At 43.1% G+C, this 20752-nt stretch overlaps 1 protein-coding gene across 1 annotated transcript; it reads left to right on the top strand.

The window, feature by feature from the left end:
- Window positions 1-12720: 12720 nt before the first annotated feature.
- Window positions 12721-15677, top strand: fibinb (fin bud initiation factor b). Its single transcript, XM_084948866.1, has one exon. It carries the CDS (start codon window positions 13184-13186, stop codon window positions 13802-13804), a length of 621 nt encoding a protein of 206 aa, XP_084804992.1. The 5' UTR covers window positions 12721-13183; the 3' UTR covers window positions 13805-15677.
- The last annotated feature ends 5075 nt before the right edge of the window (window positions 15678-20752 follow it).

The raw sequence follows: 20752 nt of genomic DNA, 5'->3' as shown, positions 1-20752 counted from the left end.
ACTGGCTGATGGATCAGCGGCATATTGTGGGGGTTCAGTATCTTACCCGAGGCCACATTTTGGTTCAAAGAGTCAAGGATCAAACCACCCTACTATATTAAACAAATAATGCAATATTTGGCAGAAGCAAAGTGAAGGTTAAAATGGTTTTCTTTTACAATGAAGATGCTGATCCAGTTCTACACTGCGGTCATTGAGTCTGTCCTGTGCTCCTCCATCACAGTCTGGTATGGAGCAGCCACTAAACAGGACAGGAGCAGACTGCAGCGGACTGTACGGGCAGCAGAAAGGATCATCGGCACCCCCCTGCCCTCCATCCAGGATCTGTACCTCTCAAGAACCAGGAAACGGGCAGGGAAAATCATCACAGACTCCTCACACCCTGGACACAGACTTTTTGATCTGCTGCCCTCTGGCAGATGGTACAGAAGCCTGCAGACCAGGACCACCCGACACAGGAACAGTTGCTTTCCCCTCGCCATCTCCCTTCTTAACAGTGTCACACTGCTCCCACTGCCAGACTGCAGCTGCACCTTATGTACATTTTGTAGTATTCATTCCACCTCATTCATTTCTGTATTTTATGTATATAAGTTTAGATTCGTTATTTATAGTTGGTTTACACAGCTTTGTGTATGTATGTGTAATGTGTATATATAGACACGTGTGTGTGTGTGTGTGTGTGTGTGTGTGTGTGTGTGTGTGTGTGTGTGTGTGTGTGTGTGTGTGATTTACATTGCTGTGCTTGAGAGCCACGATCTACCGGAACCAAATTCCCTGTATGTGTCTGCACATATACTTGGCCAATAAACACAATTCTGATTATCAGGTTGGTGGAAGAAGTACAACCCAAGTCCAAAAAAGTTCACGCCGTGCAAAATGTAAATACAAACTGATTGCAAATCTTATAAAACGGTGTTTTATTCATTGTAGAACACAGAAAACACATCAAATGTTTGAACTGAGAAAATGTGCCATTTTAAGAAAATAATGAACTAATATTTGAATTTGATGGCAGGAGCACATCTCAAAAAGGTTGGGACAGGGCAGTGCTTACCACTCGGTAGCATCCCATCTACTTTTAACAACAGTTTGGGAGGAAGTCAAAGGCCTTCATTATTGTATTTTGTGTTTTATGATGTGCCATTGTTTTGTTTTTTTCAATCGGTGAAAGGTGTGGACAATAGGCAAACCATTTCAGCACCTGGACACTTCTCAGACAAAGTCATGGTGTTGTAGTAGATGTATCACTGTCTTGCTGAAATGTGCTTTCTCTGAAAAAGACATCTGGATGGGAGCATATGTAAAATTCTAAATCTAAAACTGGTCTTTCACTGATGGTGCATTTCCAGATGTGCAAGAAGAAGATATGAACACATGCAGGTTTTTGAACTGAGTGCTGATAGCAAGCTAGTTGGTCCCTCTCCTCTTTAGTTCAGGAGCTACAGCATCTGTTTTCCCAAAAACACTTTAAAATTTGTCTGACACCAGGACAATGTCAGTCCTTTTTAAATGAGCTTTGGCCAGAGAAGACAGCAACATATTTACATTTAGCTTAATTTGCTTTAGTGGATAGGAGGACGAACAAAGACAAAGACTTATGGCAGTGTTTGACTTACATTTTACACACCATCCCAGATTTTCTGAATTGCTGTTGTTTGGGAAATGGAAATAGCATACTGTAAAAAGAAAAAAAACTTAAGTCATCTATCAATTTTCTTAACTTCTAACTTTAAAATGGCATTTCCACTATTGTTTGCAAACTGCAGAACTTGAGTAAAAGTCCACAGCAGCAGACCATTATCTCACCGTTAACCCTAGCAAATCAATAATGATGCCTAAACCCTTAAGGACCGTTTTAATGTAGTGTATTTATGGGGAACAAATTGCAGGAACCTTGGATAGCATTGGGTCTATAACAGTTTATGACATAATTTATGAGAATATTTAATGTTTTGCATATAAAAAAGTAACTAGTAACCATGGGTTAAAGGCAAATGTATCGATTACTGTATGTACAGTAACTTTAAAAATTAAGCTACACGAATTACTACACTGTTTGACTTCTCATCGCCACTTTACGGTAACATACTGGCGTCACTGTTGCCAGCGTCATACCGTGACGCCGTGTTACGGTAGCTTACCGTTCTGCAGGATGATACCGTTTTTTGCTGGTGTGGTATAATACTCTTGGACAAATTATGGTAACGCACCGTAGCCTTTTTTTTGACGCCAGTGAGATACCGTTATGTCGTTATGTCGTAAATTACGTCAACAAAGTAACATCATACTGTGATTAAGAAATTGGTATACTACCGTTTATTCACGGTATGTCACTGTAAGCCCGCTGCAAGGTAATAAACTGCAATATATTAACCAGTAACTTACCGTTATCACGCATCATCAGTACCAAAAATATTCATCTCTGCTAGAGGATACCGTGTCCCAACAGGCGGTCATTTACTGTTTAACAGGTCGTAATTTACCGTAATTTCAGTTAACAGTAACATACTGTAAGAGACTGGAGGGTTCCAAAAAAATTGGATGGATGGATGGATAGATAGACACACACACACACACACAAAATATAATTTATGTGCTTTACACCACTTTATTTCAATTCTGATTTTTCCCTGCTGAAATACACATTTCCAAAATCAAAAACTGAAAAGAACTGAAAACATATTTTCATTGAGGAAGCACTTGTTTTTACTAAACCATGTAATCCATTATTTTCTCACATGGTTGTACAAACAATAACGATATTATGTCATATCCATATCATGGCAGACAACATATGCTCAGGTGTTGGGTTTTCTTAGTTATATTTTGTAGGGTCTTAAACCTACAATGTGAAGTGCCTTGGCATTCATTTTGTTGGCACCATACAAATAAACTGAATTGTAATGAATATAATATCAAGCCCCACACTTCTGCCTTTATATACACTTTGTCCAAAATTCTGGCTCACACCACCAAATCAATGCACAAAACAGGGTCCACAATGACATGGATGAGCGTGTGTGGTGTGAAGGAACTTGACTGACCTGCACTGAACCCTGATCTTGTTGATTGATTTGTAGGGTGAGCCAATACATGTGACAATTAAAGTGTAAGTAGCTGAAATAATTTTTAACAAACGGGTAAAAGGAGGAAAAAAAAATCAAAACTGTTGCACTCAAAAAACCTATTGGACAGAGACAGCGTCTTGCAAGAGTTGCAAGAGAGCTTGTCTTCATTGCCGTTCGTCTTGTGTAAATGTCCAGAAAGCATGGGCCATGGATCATCTGTGGAGACACAGGTAACAACACATTGGTCACTTAAATTATACAAGAAATTCACTAAAAATGGCAAAAACAGTTACCTAATTTGAAGTTCTCCACTCAAATTCAGTATGCCGCTGGAGGAAAGTTGTGACATGAGGGTTTATGTGAACAACCTTTCGCTTCACAGTGGTCCCAGTCAATCTGCTTGTCCCAACCTTGGAGGTACATTTTGTTCCCTCTTCAGGGTTTATCCTTACAAAAATCCTTGCACACACTGACTCCTGGTATTCCAGGTTCAATACATAGAATGAACCAAAGAAGACTGACATTGCATCAGCAAAGATGTTCTCTTTGTCCAGCTCAACAGTTACACGCCCCTCTGCACTCACCATCCAGCAGGTGGCGGTCATTGAACTTTGTATAGGGGCAACATGTTGTCATTATGCAACATAAAATAATTTCAATACTTCACTTCTTCACACTGTCTAGATAGTCATAAAGCAAATAGCTATGTACAGTTAATTTGTCGGGGCTAATGAACGGTATGGACTCAGGCGCGGAGCTCTGGGTTGAAGCAGACAGTGCGTTTATTTACAGTGCTTGAAATATAGTCTTTAAACAGCGAGATATCCAACAATGTCCTTTCTCTCAATTCCCAAAAGTGGTGAAGGTGAGTTTCCCCGTGAGGTCGGTGTGCACTCCTTCCGTGTGAATTCCTTCTCCCGAAAACACCAGTGAATCCTTTCCTCCACTCCTCCGTCCCGTACCTCTCCACCTGAGAGACGAGCAAACACAACAGCGGATAAGAAGGCTTGCCTTGCTATGCGGGTTACAAGATCACGAGCACACTTAGCTACCGAGCTCCGAGTACAATCCAGCGTCGACTGCCGTCTGGATACACCGTTAAATACCTCCGTTTAGTGAAGAATGATTAGCGGCAGCTGGAGCTGAAGATTACACTTCCGGGTCAGAGGTCGGCCTTTCTTACTCTCTCGGAGACGCCGCTCCTAGGCATAGCCCGACCCACAGAATAGGGAGGGAGAGAGAGAAAGAGAGGAAGGCGCACACACATCACAAATAAACAAGCAGGTTGTCCAGGGAGGACCGTCCGACCGTGACAGTACCCCCCACTAATGGGAGCCTCCGGGCGACCTACGAAACTTATCTGGGTGCCGGCAGCGGAATTCCCTCACCATACCATGATCGAGGATCGCAGACCGTGGCACCCAGGAACGCTCTTCCGGACCGTACCCCTCCCAATCCACCAGAAACTGAAAACCCCTACCGCGGCGCCCGGCATCCATTATGCGAGTAATGTCATGCCGGGGCGCCAGCGATAATCCGGGCAGGTGGCGGGGGCCCAGGAGGCGGGCACAACGGGCTGGTCCGGACCGGCCTAAGTTGAGAAACATGAAACACATTGTGTACCTTCATGTTGTGCGGGAGGGCCAACCGGACCGTAACTGGGTTCAGGACAGCTTGCACCGAAAACGGTCCCAGAAACCGGGGACTCAGCTTCTTGGACTCGGTCCGCAGGGGAATATTCCTAGAGGAAAGCCATACCTGCTGGCCCACCCAATAGGCCGGTGTAGGAAGGCGACGACGGTCAGCGAGCACCTTATTACGTCCGCACGTCCGCAGAAGAGCCGCCTTGGTTGCCCTCCAGATCCGTCGACAGCGCCTCATGTGTTGTTGGACGGAAGGTACGGCCACTTCGCCCTCCGTGATGGAGAGAAGCGGAGGTTGATACCCCAGAGAAGCTTCGAAAGGCGAGAACCCCGTAGCAGCCGACGTACTGGTGTTATGAGCATATTCAGCCCATGCCAACTGTTCACTCCAGGAGGACTGGTTGGAGGAGACGACACAGCGCAACATGGCCTCCAGCTCCTGGTTAGCACGCTCCGCCTGTCCATTGGTCTGCGGATGAAAACCAGAAGACAGACTGACCTGGGCCCCCAGCTCTGCACAAAACTGCTTCCACACCCGAGCGGTGAACTGGGGCCCACGGTCTGAGACAATGTCCTGTGGAATGCCGTGAAGGCGAAAAACGTGCTGGGTTAGGAGCTGGGCGGTTTCCAGTGCGGTGGGGAGTTTGGCAAGGGCAACAAAATGGGCAGCCTTAGAGAAGCGGTCAATGATTGTGAGTATTACGGTGTTACCAGAGGATGGAGGAAGGCCGGTGATGAAGTCCAGAGCGATGTGCGACCATGGCCGGCCGGGGACGGGCAGCGGTCTGAGGAGTCCAGATGGAGGAGAGTTCGACAACTTATTTCGAGCGCACACCGGGCATGCCGCCACATATTCTCGGACGTCCTGAGAAAGAGATGGCCACCAGAACAACCGTCGTAAAAACGTGATAGTGCGGTTCTTACCCGGATGGCAGGAAAATCTCGCGGCGTGGCCCCAATGGATAACTTTACTCCTGGCCGCTGAGGGAACATACAGTCTGCCATCCGGACCAGTTCCGGGGTCGGGTTCCTGTCGCTGGGCATCCCGGATCACCTTTTCGATCTCCCAGGTAAGAACCCCCACAATGCAGGTGGCGGGCAGAACGGGCCTCTCTTTCTCCTCCGGGTCGACATCAGGTGCGAACTGGCGTGACAAAGCGTCCGGTTTCGTGTTCCTGGACCCGGGTCTGTACGTAATGGTCAGGTTGAATCGAGTGAAAAACAATGCCCACCTGGCTTGCCGGGCGTTCAGACGCTTTGCCGCTTGGAGGTAGGCGAGATTCTTGTGGTCGGTCCAAACTACTACTGGATGCTCGCTCCCCTCCAGCCAATGCCGCCATTCCTCCAGCGCCAGCTTGATGGCCAGCAGCTCCCGGTCGCCCACGTCGTAGTTCCTCTCAGCCTGGGTGAGACGACGGGAGAAAAAGGCACAGGGGTGTAATTTACCTTCTAAGCGCTGTGAGAGGATGGCCCCAACCCCTGAATCCGAAGCATCCACTTCCACCACGAACGGCAAGGTGAGATCAGCTTGGGCGAGTATGGGAGCCGACGCGAACAGGTGTTTGAGACGGTCGAAGGCCTGTTGAGCTGCTGGAGACCACAGAAAAAACTGTTTGGGTGAGGTGAGTTGAGTGAGAGGCAAGGCTACCTTACTGAAGTTCCGGATGAATCGCCGGTAAAAGTTGGCGAAACCAAGGAAACTCTGCAACTTCTTCCGGGTCGTGGGCACCGGCCACTCCAGAACGGCTTTGATTTTTGCGGGATCTGCTCGCAATCTGCCCTGTTCAACGATAAAGCCCAGGAAAGAGACAGTGGAAATGTGGAACTCACACTTCTCTGCTTTGCAGAACAGGCGATTCTCCAGCAGACGGCGCAACACCAGCCTCACATGCTTGACATGCTCTGTTTGGGTTCTGGAGAAAATCAAGATGTCATCAAGATAAACAAACACAAAGTGGTTAAGAAAATCTCGCAGAACATCATTCACCAATGCCTGGAACACAGCGGGGGCGTTGGTAAGCCCAAATGGCATTACCAGATATTCAAAGTGGCCCAGGTGGGTGTTGAAAGCCGTCTTCTACTCGTCCCCCTCACGGATACGAACCAGATGATAGGCATTGCGGAGGTCGAGTTTGGTGAAAACGGTGGCTCCCTGAAGGAGCTCAAAAGCTGATGCCAAAAGAGGAAGAGGGTACTTATTTTTGACTGATTTTATTCAGTCCCCGGAAATCTATGCAGGGGCGTAGGGTCTTGTCTTTCTTTCCGACAAAGAAAAACCCAGCGCCCAGAGGGGAAGTGGATGGGCGAATGATGCCAGCAGCCAAGGAGTCTGTTATGTAGCGCTCCATAGACTCACGCTCGGGCTTAGAGATGTTATAGAGGCGGCTTGAGGGCAAGGGTGCACCAGGAAGCAAGTCTATCCCGCAGTCATACGGGCGATGGGGCGGCAGCGATTGGGCCCTGTCCTTGCTAAACACCTGACTCAGGTCGTGGTAATCCGCAGGCACAGAGGACAAATCGGGTGGAGCGGGCAGCCCAGCTGGGTCAGTTGTCATGCAGGCAGGCACTGCAGAGCATAAACACTGCCCGTGGCAATACGTGCTCCACCCAGTGATACACCCCCTAGCCCAGTCTGTGGGTTATGCTGCTGAAGCCAGGGAAAACCCAAAACTAAGGGGGTGTGGGGCGCCTTGAGGAGGAACAGGCGAATCCTCTCTGTATGATTGCCGGACAGGGTGAGAGTAATTTCTTGGGTGCGGTGAGAGACAGAAGCTAGTGTACTGCCGTTAAGCGCCGAAACCTCGAGAGTTTCAGGGAGAGGAACGACTGGCAAACCCATCTTGACGGCCAGAGCCTCATCCACAAAACTTTGCTCGGCCCCAGAGTCAATTAGAACGTTACATGGGTGAATACAGGAAAGAAACTGTAACTTCGCGGGACAGCTGAGGTGGAGAACCGAACTCGCAGGTGCACCCGTCAGTATCCCCACCTTTACTGACGGGCAGACTCTTTTGACCGAGAGGGGCAGGCGTCCGCGAAATGCCCCTTCTTCCCGCACTCAAAGCACTCACCCACCAGCCGTCTTCCTCTCCGGGTGAATCTAGTCCGCCCCAGTTGCATGGGTTGCTCCTCATCAGCCGGAGAGTCAGGTTCCTCCTCCCTCCATTCCAGCGAGGGGAGTCCTGTTGGAACTCCCACGCCCCCTGCTGACCGCCGCCCATCTCCAGATCGCCTGCCAAACTCTCGCATATGGTCATCCAGACTGATACACAGGTTGACCAAGACACTCAATGATTTAGGTAGCTCTTTGGTTGCCAACTCACGTTTGATGTTCTCATTTAGGCTGTTTAAGAAAGCCCCTCGGAGTGCCTTCTCCTCCCAGCCGGCTTCTTCGGACAGGATCCAAAAATCCACGGAGAAGTCAGCCACGCTCCGCCGGCCCTGTCTCAATGTAAACAAACGATGAGCAGCACTGTCTGGGTTAGACCCCTTATCAAATACACATCGAAATTTGCTTAAGAAGTTACTGTATGAGATAGAGGGCTGAGCGCTCAGCACCGCTTGAGCCCACTGCAGAGCCCGTCCAGTCATTAGCTCAACCATAAAGGTGATTTTGGCAATGTCAGAGGCATACGCTTGAGTCTGCTGCCTAAACACCAAGGAGCATCGAGTCAAAAACCCCCGACATTTATCCAGGTCCCCGCCGAATTTCTGCGGCACCGGTAATGTGTGTTCACGTCGTGGCGGGGGTGGAGATGGCGGAAGGGGAGACACTGCTGCTTCGTCTAGCAAAGCTACAGGTGGTTGTGCAGGGCCCCCCTGTGGCTGAGTGGGTGCCCTGGGGGTAGCGAGCAACATACCTTTTAGCTCCGATACCACCTGTAGTAACGCGGACTGCTCCTCGGCGACGTGCTGCAGCATTTTCTCATGTCGCTCCAATCGTTCAGCCTGGAGCGCGATCTCGCGCTGGAGGGGGGTAGAGTCCGCTGAGTCCATTGCTGGCTGGATTGTTCTGTCGGGGCTAATGAACGGTATGGACTCAGGCGCGGAGCTCTGGGTTGAAGCAGACAGTGCGTTTATTTACAGTGCTTGAAATATAGTCTTTAAACAGCGAGATATCCAACAATGTCCTTTCTCTCAATTCCCAAAAGTGGTGAAGGTGAGTTTCCCCGTGAGGTCGGTGTGCACTCCTTCCGTGTGAATTCCTTCTCCCGAAAACACCAGTGAATCCTTTCCTCCACTCCTCCGTCCCGTACCTCTCCACCTGAGAGACGAGCAAACACAACAGCGGATAAGAAGGCTTGCCTTGCTATGCGGGTTACAAGATCACGAGCACACTTAGCTACCGAGCTCCGAGTACAATCCAGCGTCGACTGCCGTCTGGATACACCGTTAAATACCTCCGTTTAGTGAAGAATGATTAGCGGCAGCTGGAGCTGAAGATTACACTTCCGGGTCAGAGGTCGGCCTTTCTTACTCTCTCGGAGACGCCGCTCCTAGGCATAGCCCGACCCACAGAATAGGGAGGGAGAGAGAAAGAGAGGAAGGCGCACACACATCACAAATAAACAAGCAGGTTGTCCGGGGAGGACCGTCCGACCGTGACATAATTATCAATGGCCTTATGTACATAAGTCCGTTTTAACATATTATAATTGTACATAATTGGGAATTATTCTGCACATTAAACACACCTAACAAAGAGTCAGCCCAGTTAAATTACCGGAGATGAATCAACTGTATGGTTATTTTGGAGTTTATAGTTTGTGCTGCCGTTAAACTTTACAGTATTGACTTCAGTATTTCTGCTGTTGGTGTAGCTAGACTACAGTGTTGATCGGTAATATGTAATATGAAATTTGATATTGTTACTTTGCTGGATTCACTGAGACACATGTCCAACAACCTTGGTTTATAAAGGAAATTACAGAAATTTGAGCTAACGAAACAGAGACTGGATACCTGTGTCCACGAAAAGCTCCTGTGCCAAACAGAAATTTTAATATGGTCTAATCAGCTCTATTTCATGAATGACTTCTTACCAAGCATAATCAGCCTTGGGGTTCTTGGCAGGCTTTTAACATGCAAATTGAACAATATAAATGTGCACTGAAGCCACAAAATTTAGAAATACACATAGTTGCAAAAAGTTCAGTGACCAATTACCTTTCCTAAATGACAAAAAATAAGAGTATTGTCAATAGGGACCAATTCCCAGTTTTTACATGATCAAAATTATTCACAAAAGGCTTCAGTAAACAGAAAACGTGTGCCGACAAGAGAACAGTGCAGAAAAATGAAAAGATATTTGAGCTCGACGCTTTAATGGGTTTAACATGACTTAGTCAGCACTCCGCACCGTACAGGTAGTACAAGCACACCTGAAAACACTGACCAGCTAACAGCTTTAAGCATTTGGGCGCAACCTCGGTAGTTCACCGATTCACCTGTTGCAAACGTCCAAGTTTCTATCAAGTCTCATAAATCCATCGGCAACTATTACCTAACTAGTCTTTTGAGTCTCCACATTCATAGATATTGACATTTTGTCTTAGCATTTGAATGAAAATATCCTGGTAGGGTAGCTTAAAAGTCAAAACAAACAGTAATAAGAACGCATTTCGGACTTCTCTCGAATAAGTGAAAAAAACACTTACCTTCAGACTGATTAGCAGGTTCCGATCAAACTTTAATGTGTCCCATGTCAGTCCGTTTTAGGGAAAAAGTGTAAAGTGGTTTCATTTAATTGTGAGATACTCCCGCATGGACGAGCAATTTGGAGTCTAGCAGAGTTATCACGAATAGCATATGATCTTCAGATATAATCCAATCAACCTTGCATTCAACCCGATTGAACATCCAGTTACCTCTGACTACCTCTAAGTTGCACATGTTAACGGTCTCATCATCACTCTGTGCTGCAGCGAACTGGATCTATGGCACAGAATAGTTGATGATCATGTTGTTCTCCTGCTTTGCAGCTTTGTTTGAGTCTGAATTGCAGCTTAAACGTGCAAAACTAAGAGAAGCAGATCAATATTTTCTTCTTGTTGTTATTTAATGGTGGTTGGCAACCAGCGAAAGGAGCATTAACCACCTCGAGCAATATTTTCTATCCCCATTGTTGTTTTGAAAGTGAATACCCGACGTGTGCGTCATACGTCACGTTGTACGTCAGGTGAAGGTGTGGTGTCGGCTATCGCACCTGTCGCATTAAAAAGCTTTAAAAACGTAACAATCGCTTTAAAAACACAACCCAACGCGCTAAACTGTGATAATGTGTTACATTATCACGTATATCCAGGACATCTCTTCTGAACCAAGACGAAGTGGTGCTACAAATTATTCCTTCAGGAGAGTGTATTTAATAGCAGTCTGGCCTGCAACAAAATGCACCGCTAAAAATACAGTTTCTGCTTGTCCCAGAATTTATTAATTTTGAGAGTTAAGTTGTAGGACTGATGCTGGTTAGTGGTGTAGGTTTCATGGATGTGACACCTTAACTTGTGTAAAATGACGACCAGAGCATATTATTAGGTTAGTTCACTGTAGTTAGGCAGAGGTGTCTTAAAAAGTACCATCTTATACAAAACAAATGAAGGTCCAGTATAAGAAAGAATAAGAAGAGAAAAAAGGAACAGCCTGCTAAATGAAGTCATTTTTAAACATTATTCTAAATGTAGCCATTAGTTTTTGTTGCTGGCCATACAAAAAATAAGTATACTTCAATTAAATTTCCCAAGTATACCTTACCTAGTACGTATACTTATAATGCTTCTTGGGACTATATTGACCCCCGTTTTAGTACATAACAGTATTCTTGAAATTAACTTTTAGATGTACTTTTTGTTCACCATAATTGTACTAGCATAATGTCATAATGTCTACAAGAGTATAATTAAAATATACTCGACTCTATCACAATACTAACCTTACAAGTATACTATTAATTAATAGTATTAATAATGTTTCACATTGTTTGAATAAACAAATACATTTATTAATATATGAGGTTCCATTCAGTTCAAGGAATTAAATTTTAGTGTGGCTGCAACTTACTCCTTAAGTTAAAAATTGTGCTGTATATTGTAGTTTATATGTTATACTACTTTCACAGTGAATCGCATTTTATAGTAATACATTCTGAATGAGGATTTAAGTAATTACTCTTAGATCTACAGTAGAAAACAACAGAAATCCGGATGGTGTAATAGTATAATCTCAGTAACATCACCAATTGTTACATTTGCTGTATTTTACAGCTGTTTCCATGAGTACGGTGAGTTACCGTAAAAATAATGTAATCTCATGGAATTTTCCCACAATTACATGCAAATTACAGTACTAAACTGCTAACATCCTTTAGAGTTTTTTACTGTTGATTTTGCAGTACTAAGCTATGGAAATTACTGCAAAGGCTAACAGTGTATGACTGTTCATAGGCAGCATATCAGTCTCTATTTATTCCAGTCTCACAGTCCAGAGAAACAAAACATCAGACAACACAAAAACGAGATTAAAAACTGAAAAAAGAAATGCACCCACAATGAGACAGCTATACCAGCGTCTCCACATAGACTTGAGGCAATGCACTATTCTACTATGAAATGCAGTGACTTGGATGTAAGGTGTAAGAAAACAATCCTGCAAACTGTAATGAAATCAGATACGTTTTTCCTGTTCTACATGGACTATGTGGACACAAATGCTGTTTGTGTCCACATCATCTTTATATTATGCAATACTACCACAGAAATTATATGTCTGCCACACTTCACATCGTCAGGTATTAAAAAACAGATTTTATAAAACCAGGCCACTACCTGGTTATATTCACTATAATTATAGGGCCGATTGCATTTCATGTTTACATGTGGTCTTGTGTAGCCTATATTTCTCGGTAGGGTAATAACTTGTTGAACCTTTTCTGCCAGCTGGTCACGGTTATGTGAATTCACACAAACTTGGTCTTTCCTGGTTTCAATGGGGCTTTAACAGCTTTGGCCTTGCTGGTAGCAGCCTGGTGCAGACTGAATGCAGCCTTTTAAGTGACGGAGGGGCTGTAATTTGAGAGTAGCACAGAGGTATTATTAGCCAAAAACCGAAGCGCGGTACTTGAGACTTCCAGATGTTGCGTTTGAGGCACCAGACTAAAGCCGGGAGTACAACTGCTGAAACAAACTTTCATACATCGCCTTCGTGCTCACCGACAGTGATGGGAGTTAGCAGGCTCCGTTAAAGGACGAGAGGTGGAAAACAACTTACACCACTTCATCTGCTCGGACCCAGAAGGATATCAGAGAGGGTTGCGAGAAAGTTTCAACCAACTGCGCACTTTGGACTGAAACTGAAATGTTTGTGGTTTTCTGCCGGTTTGGGATTTAATAGACAACCGGGCTCATATTTTTTACATCATTTTTAAACTTATTTATTTCCTATTTGTGAGTATATTTGGGACAAGTGGGCATCATGGCTCTTTTTCACTTGCTCCTCTTTGCCGGTTTATCACTGTCGGTGTATGGAGGCTTTTACCAGGGACCTTTACATCCGGAGATGTCTAATGGCACTTTCCATCATTATTTCGTGCCGGACGGCGACTACGAGGACAACGACGACCCGGAGAAGTGCCAGATGCTTTTTAAAATGAAAGACGAGCGAAAGTGCAGCCTCGGCGAGGACCAGGACGCCGTCATACGGGATGATTTCACTATCATCAAGAGGCAGATCGAGGACTCTGCCAGGGTGCTGGAGGGGATCGGGAAAAGCATCTCGTACGACCTGGACGGAGAGGACAGCTACGGGAAGTATTTGCGGAGGGAGACAACCCAGATAAACGAGGCGTTTACAAACTCGGAGAAATCTCTGCTGGAGCTCGAGGTGAAATTCAAACAGAGCCAGGAGAGTGAGCTGAAGGAGGAGCACCGGCTCAATGACGACTTTCTTAACATGATAGTGCACACGCGGGACGTCCTGAAGGAGACGTTGGACATTTCTCTGGGCCTGAAGGACAAGCACGAGCTCCTGTCTTTGATCATCCGCAGCCACGGCACGAGACTGAGCAGACTGAAGAACGAGTACCTCAAGTTCTGAGTGAAAATAGTCCCTAATCATCTCATTAATGCAGCACCACATTTTTCTTTTATTATTATTATTGTTCTTATTATTATTATAATAGTTGCGCTTGACCAAGAGAGAGAGGCAGAGAGAAAATTACATACCAGGGGCATAAAGCCAGAGCATAAAGGATCAGTTCAATTTTCCTCACTAAAATGTTCTGTAGATGAAGATAATTTTGGGTGCGTGTGCCCGGGGTTTTTATTTGTATTTGTATTTTTAACATATCTCTAAAGATTTCAAGCCAACAAATTAATAATGAAAAAGTGCAATATCATAATTGGCATTGCAAAATCTCAGGGAGGAACCAAATGTATTTTAGGGGGGAACTTTGACCTTTTTTTTTCTGTTTCTGGTTTTTTTTTTTTTTTTAAATGTTGGCTTCATATTCCAATTAAGTCAGTTCGAAACTAAAAACGCAGTATGGGGGACATTCACTTGGCACTGCATACACTGCAGTAATGGTAGAATTTTATTTTGAAGGAATATAAAAAAAAAAAGAACCTACCCTAACCTAAAATGTAGCTATCTCCATTTGTAAGGTACAGACAGAGTTAATCTGTTCTTCTTATTATTATTATTTTAGTCTTTTGGACTGTCTCTGGCACAGTAAAGCTTTTGTTAAAATAAACAAGAAATATGAGGAGTAGGAAACAATCTTTAAATATTCTTATGCAAAAAGGAATAATCTTTTTCATCTTATGCAACATAATCCAACAATACTGTGATACCATTTCTGGGGGCGGGGGGACAGTTAAGAAATTCCTAAATTTGGTCTATTTCTCTCAGATTCATCCAAATACCAAACAAATCAAAGTGCTTCATCCAACTGATGTAAAAACATGATGTAAAAAAATTCCAGTAACACAATCCAGGTTTATTTAAAGCATCCAGATATTAATAGGATAAACAGCATGGTGACAATTCTGTGTGCACTGTTGTACTGCCAACTCTTTGATAACTTTGTATACTCTATCCTTACAATACAAAATGTTAGTAGAATATCTAAAATGATTCAATATGAAGTAATGTTTTACAGTAGATAATACATCGCCTTAATGTTACTCCAATACTGTCTCTCTGCAAGCGAGTGTACCAGAAATGCCTCTTTTTGTCTTTTTATTGGTTAGTGATCTGAGTTTACCTGTCACGGCTTTCTGCATGTGTGTATGTGTGGGGTTATGCGTGTGAAACAATGGCTTTGTATAGGAGTCAGCCAATCACAAGAGTGACAACAGGAAAAATCCTTAGTCTTAGTTTGAGTTTTCCAACACTCATTCGGTTCTCTCTCAGAGTGAGTTTTGGAGCAGAATCCTTACCCTGCGCTCAATGCCATCTATTTGGTTTGACTTTGACACCAAAATTTAAATAGATTAGCAGCAACATTACAAGGTTATGTGTTTATGTCGCTCTTAGTTTGTGCTTCAGACGAGTGTTTCTTTGGCAAAACCAAAAATAATGTTTACATATGTATCTGATGTATGTTTTTGTTTATAGGCTAGCAGACTTTGCACAATTCTTTGCTGTCGCGATGCTAAAGGTTGTGACATGGTTAAAAATGCAAAGCCTCCTGTAGTCTTTGAAAATGTACAGTGTTTTTAGAGGTAAGTAAATACTGTGAGTGCCAATATCTTTATTACTGAACATCTATTATGTATTCATTGTTTATATAAATAGAGCAGCAAAAAATCTATTCTTGTATATCTTTAAGATATGTGGCCAGATGTAATACTTTGATGGATAAGACTGCAGGCAGCACTAGTAGACTTCTGTGTCAAATACTAATCTGTAAAACAACATACTTAATGGATTGCGTCGAGTCTTCTTAAATAAAGAAGTTGTGTTTGAAGTACAGTGTTGCTGCAACAGCTGGTCCTTTGAGCACTGAGTCCCTCCCATTGTTGTTGTTTTCTTCTAGTAGTTACTGACATGAAAGTGAGCTTACACCATTCATTATGTTGCAGGGGATCCCCATGGATCCCCATCCAGGAGGTCCTGAGAGTTTGTGGTGTTTAGCACACCCCACAATGTTGCTGTAGCAGGATAACAATGGGGGAATGCACAATATATTGCCACGTGCTTCAAAACAAAGTTGCCTTCCATGTTTGCTTTACAAGGTTTTGAAGTCTGCTGTGAATTATACACACAGGCAATGCCCCCTAATTATGGATGCTTTGAAGGAAGAAGCTGCTTGCTGGCATTTACAAGAAACAGACATGTAAGGATGTTGTGTAGCTGGTGTTTTAAGCAGTGTGGTGGACCTTACAGACAACTTTGTTTGTTCCTGAGTTCTATTTCAGTAAGCTGAAAATCTTTTTTTCCCTTTGGCCCTTTAAGACCACACATAAGGTTGAATAAAGAGGGTGAGGCTTTGAGTTGGAGAAACTGAGAAATCGTGAGTCAATAATATTGATTCAAAACCATATTTAAAAGTGCCAGCTTGTGCGCATTATGTAACACTGGAAAGTACAGCTTTACTTGCAGATACTTTGAGTCGACCGATTAGGATGAAGCCAACATTAAAAATAAGACACAGTATAGGCCCAGCAGCAAACATAAAAGCTGGGAACACTATAGCTTACACTGTGTTTCCACAAGAGGGTAAAAACTTTGGGGGGTTTTAGCTAAAGTAAAATGATTATTAGCAGCATGCAGAGCAAAAAAAAGACACTGACACTGAATCCTTGTTCTCTAAAGCCACTGACCCCAACCACTGACAGGCTACGTCAGGGTTTCCAGCAGGTTTTCCTGCTTTCCCCAATGTGTACATGCAAAATAGATTGAAAAAGCCAAACTTTTAAATTCCAATTATAAAAGTAAATATCTGCAGTGATTCATGAAGCAAGCTACCAGAAGTATTTGTTAGCTTAAAATTAGGTAGCTAAAAAGATAGCTCAGCTGAATGTTGTGAATTAAATCACTATCTAAAAGTACCAAATAGATAGCTAAAATTAATGGATAAATGATGGAAAATATGCTGCTGAATATCAGATAAATTGTTAGTTAGGAAAATAATAAAACATTTCTAGCCAAATTTATTTTAACCAAATAGTTAACTAAAAATATCAATGAATTAAGAATCCACATGGTTGATGCAAATTAATAAGGATATTCAGTTATGTCTAACCAGTGTTCTGTTTCCAAATTTTATATATGAATACCAGGTTTACTCAAATGAGCCAAACACAGGCTGCTCAAATGTATGGAAAGGATTTTCTTCTTTCAGTTGCACTTTTAGGGGTTGCCACAGTGAATCATCTGCCTCTATCTCACCTTGTCGCTAGCATCTTCTTCTGTCACAGCAACCATCTGCAAGTCCTCCTGCACTACATCCATGAATCATCTCTATTGTAGTAGTTCAATCAAATTAACACACTAAACCACGAAGAGTTTTATCAATAAACAGGGAAGTGAAGCTCATCTGACAGGCATGTGTGAGTATGCACACCAAAAAGGCTAGGAATCACTTATATACACTCAGTGGCCAAGTTAGTAGGTACACTTTGTTAGTACCAGATTGGACCCCTTTTGCCTTCAGAACTGTTTAAATTCTTCGTGGAACAGATTCACAAATGTGCTGTAATCATTCCTCTGAGATTCTGGTTCGTATTCAAATGACACCCTCTCACAGTTACAGCTTACATCAACAATACAAATGTCCTGTTGCACCACATCCAAAAGGTGCTTTATTAGACCAAGATCTTGTGACTATAGAGGCCATTTGAGCACACTGAACTCACTGTCATGTTCAAGAAACCAGTTTGATCTGGGCTTTGTGACATGGTGCATTATCCTGCTGGAAGCAGCCATCAGAAGATCGATACACCGAGCCCATAAAGGAATGAACATGGTCAGCAAATGCTGTGTGCCAAGAAATATCCCCTACGCCATTACAGCAGCAGCAGCATCCTGAACCGTAATACAAGTTAGAATAGATCCAGGCTTTCATGGTGTTTACAGCAAATCCTGACCCCTCATCCAAATCACAACAGAAATCAAGCCTCATCAGACCAAGTAATGCTTTTCCAGTCGTCTAAAGGAGTGGCACGCAGTGTGGTCTTCTGGTGCTGTAACCCATTTGCTTCAGGGTTTTGCATTAAAGATGCTCTTCTGCTTCTGTTCTGTTTTTAACAAGTGGTTATTTGAGTTACTGCTCCCTCCCTGTTAGCTCAAAGCAGGCTGGTCATTCTCCTCTGATCTCTGGTACTAACAAGGCATTTCTTCACCGGCAATTGGTGCATTCTGGATATTTTTTCTGTTCCAGGCCATTCTCTGTAAACCATAGAGATGGTTGCACAGCGAAATCCCAGCAGATCAGCAGTTTCTGAAATATTTAGACTAGCCAGTCTGGCACTATCAACCACATCACATTCAAAGTAATTTAAATCACCTTTCTTTCGCATTCTGATGCTCGGTTTGAACTTTAGCATGTAGTGTTGATGCCACGTAATTGGCTGACTACATGTTGCTTTAATGAGTAAATGAACAGGTGTACCTAACAAAGTGGCTAGTGAGTGATAGCAGAGCTGCTTTATCTACCATTCTTACTGGTAAGTCATCATTTCACCTTTGGTTTTTTATGAATTCCAGTGTTCCATAATGAACCGTGTTCAGCTGTGGCTGGGCACTTTGTCCATTTGGTTCAATCATTTCAGAAAAATTGTGAGACAGATTTAACGGCATATGTAACACAGAGAGTACACTTGAACCAGTTGTACAAAGTCCAGTGCCTTTGGGTGACTGAGTAGAAATTATCGCTTACCCTTTGAAACGCACATCTATTAAACTATAAACTAGGTGACCATGTGTCTGACAATGTGTCTCTTCCTGGGTTAATCATTTCAAAATGATGCTTTTTAAAATAAAACTCTGGCATTAGCAGGTGCCACTTGGATTAAAACTTGCACTCCTCTGCTGTGTGCTGGTCATCCTCATCTGAAACCTACAAAGAAGGCATCAAAACGGAGGGAAAAAGGTATGAATGGACACAGAAGTTCTGTGCGTTATCCACTCATGTCTTTATCAGTTTTACAGTTTTCAATATGCGTTTTTTTTTTTTGTTTGTTTTTTTGATTACTTCCCAACCATTGGTCTAAAAGAAAAAAGTAGCAAGTGGACACACTTTCAAAGCTGAAAGAAACAATTTATATTCTGACCTTCCTTCCAGATAAATGTAAAAGATTTATTGATATCAGAATGATAAATATTTGATCTAGTGCCTCCACTGGCATCCTCAAAAGCACAGAGACATATAAACTTAGAATTTATGTAATTTCTATGGACATTTATAGGCTCTGGGGATTGGCTGTCATCCATTCACTTTTCTCTAGACTGAAGTATAAATACATAGCAGATATTGGATGGCTTCCCATCAACTTTTGTACTCATTTCTTACTCCTCAGGAGACTGGGGATTACAGGACTTTTTTCTTATGTGCTACCATCAAGCTAACATGGTTCAGACTGAAATTTGTTGACAAGCAGTAGAGGCAGATGAGATTTATGAAAGGAAATGTGTTGTAATTTTTCAGCAGAATTTGATTTACAGCAGTCATTTTTAGGGTCCTTCATACTGTAAAGTGCAGGCCTGGTATCTGCCTAATAGTAGCACAATATAATCAACACTTTGTTTATAACCGTTAAGGTTCTGTATGAAGCCCACTGAATTGTGTTATTTATTTTATTCAATTTTTTTGGGAAATGAAAAAATATACCTCAGTGAGTCACCATGAAAAATGTCTGAACCTTATTGTGTTGACTGTCACGTCTATTTTAATTATAACCAATACCACATTTAAAAGCAGAAGCTGACCCACAGTGCTTTAAAGACAGGCACATTCTCATTCCAGGTCTCCAAAAAACCCCGTTTTAAAATACATGAAAAGCTGAAAGTGAAAGGTCTAAATGCTGGTGCAGATCTGCCTCATTTACTTTAAAATGGGGGATTGTGGCACTGGCCATTTTTCTTCAAGTGCTCCTTTAAGTTTCGTTCCCAAGTTAAACAAACAACGCTGTTCCCAGCATTTGTCTCAAACCAATGAGCTTTAGGCAGAGAGGGCATATTTCACACATATTGGCTTCCTGTTAAATCCAGAATCAAATTTGAACTCTTATCACATACAAGGCCCCATTTTATCTTAAAGACATCATAGTATCATATCACCCCAATAGAGCACTTCGCTTCCAGAGTTCTGGTTTACTTGTGGGTACCTAGGATACGTAATAGTAGAATGGGAGGCAGAGCTTAAAGTGCACTGAGTGTTTCTTCTTTACTCACCTTTTTCATTGACTGTGTGTTTATACACCACTCTACATTTAATCATCAGTTGTTATTATACCCAGGCATCTCTTCCACGGCATGTCTTTTGTGCTGTCTTTCTTCCCTCACCCTCAGTCGGTCATACCAGATGTCTTCCCCTCCCTGAGCCTGGTTCTGTGGAGGTTTCTTCCTATTAAAAGGGAGTTTTTCCTTCCCACTGTTGCCAAAGTGTTTGTTCATAGGGAGTTGTCTGACTGTTGGAGTTTTTTCTGTGTTATTATAGGGTCTTTATCTTTTAATATTTGACTGCAGGGTAAACACAGATATAATTAATAACTTTTATTATGGCTCTTTGTATGTTAGCTAACTGGATTGGATGCGGTACACCAAACAAATGGGACTGTAATTCATTTTCGTAATTACACCTGCGGATAACATGCAATGATAACCTAGTGGACCTCCAAAACGCGCACATGTTTGCCCCCAACCACCCAAAGGCGCTTATCACACTGAAACTGTGACCCACCTACTATTAGAATGAAAATAATGGTGTTAGATTAACTGGTAGCTGTGTAGCTTGTGTCTACTGTACTTTGCTACTACTGTTTCTAGAAAACACATCCACCCTGTCCTTATCAGATTGTATCGTGACTGTATTATGGCTGG

The sequence above is a fragment of the Perissodus microlepis genome, chromosome 1, assembly GCF_051167445.1.
Source record: "Perissodus microlepis isolate ML-2025 ecotype Zambia chromosome 1, ASM5116744v1, whole genome shotgun sequence".
NCBI lineage: Eukaryota > Metazoa > Chordata > Actinopteri > Cichliformes > Cichlidae > Perissodus > Perissodus microlepis.
This window is presented reverse-complemented; position numbering and strand designations above follow the sequence as displayed.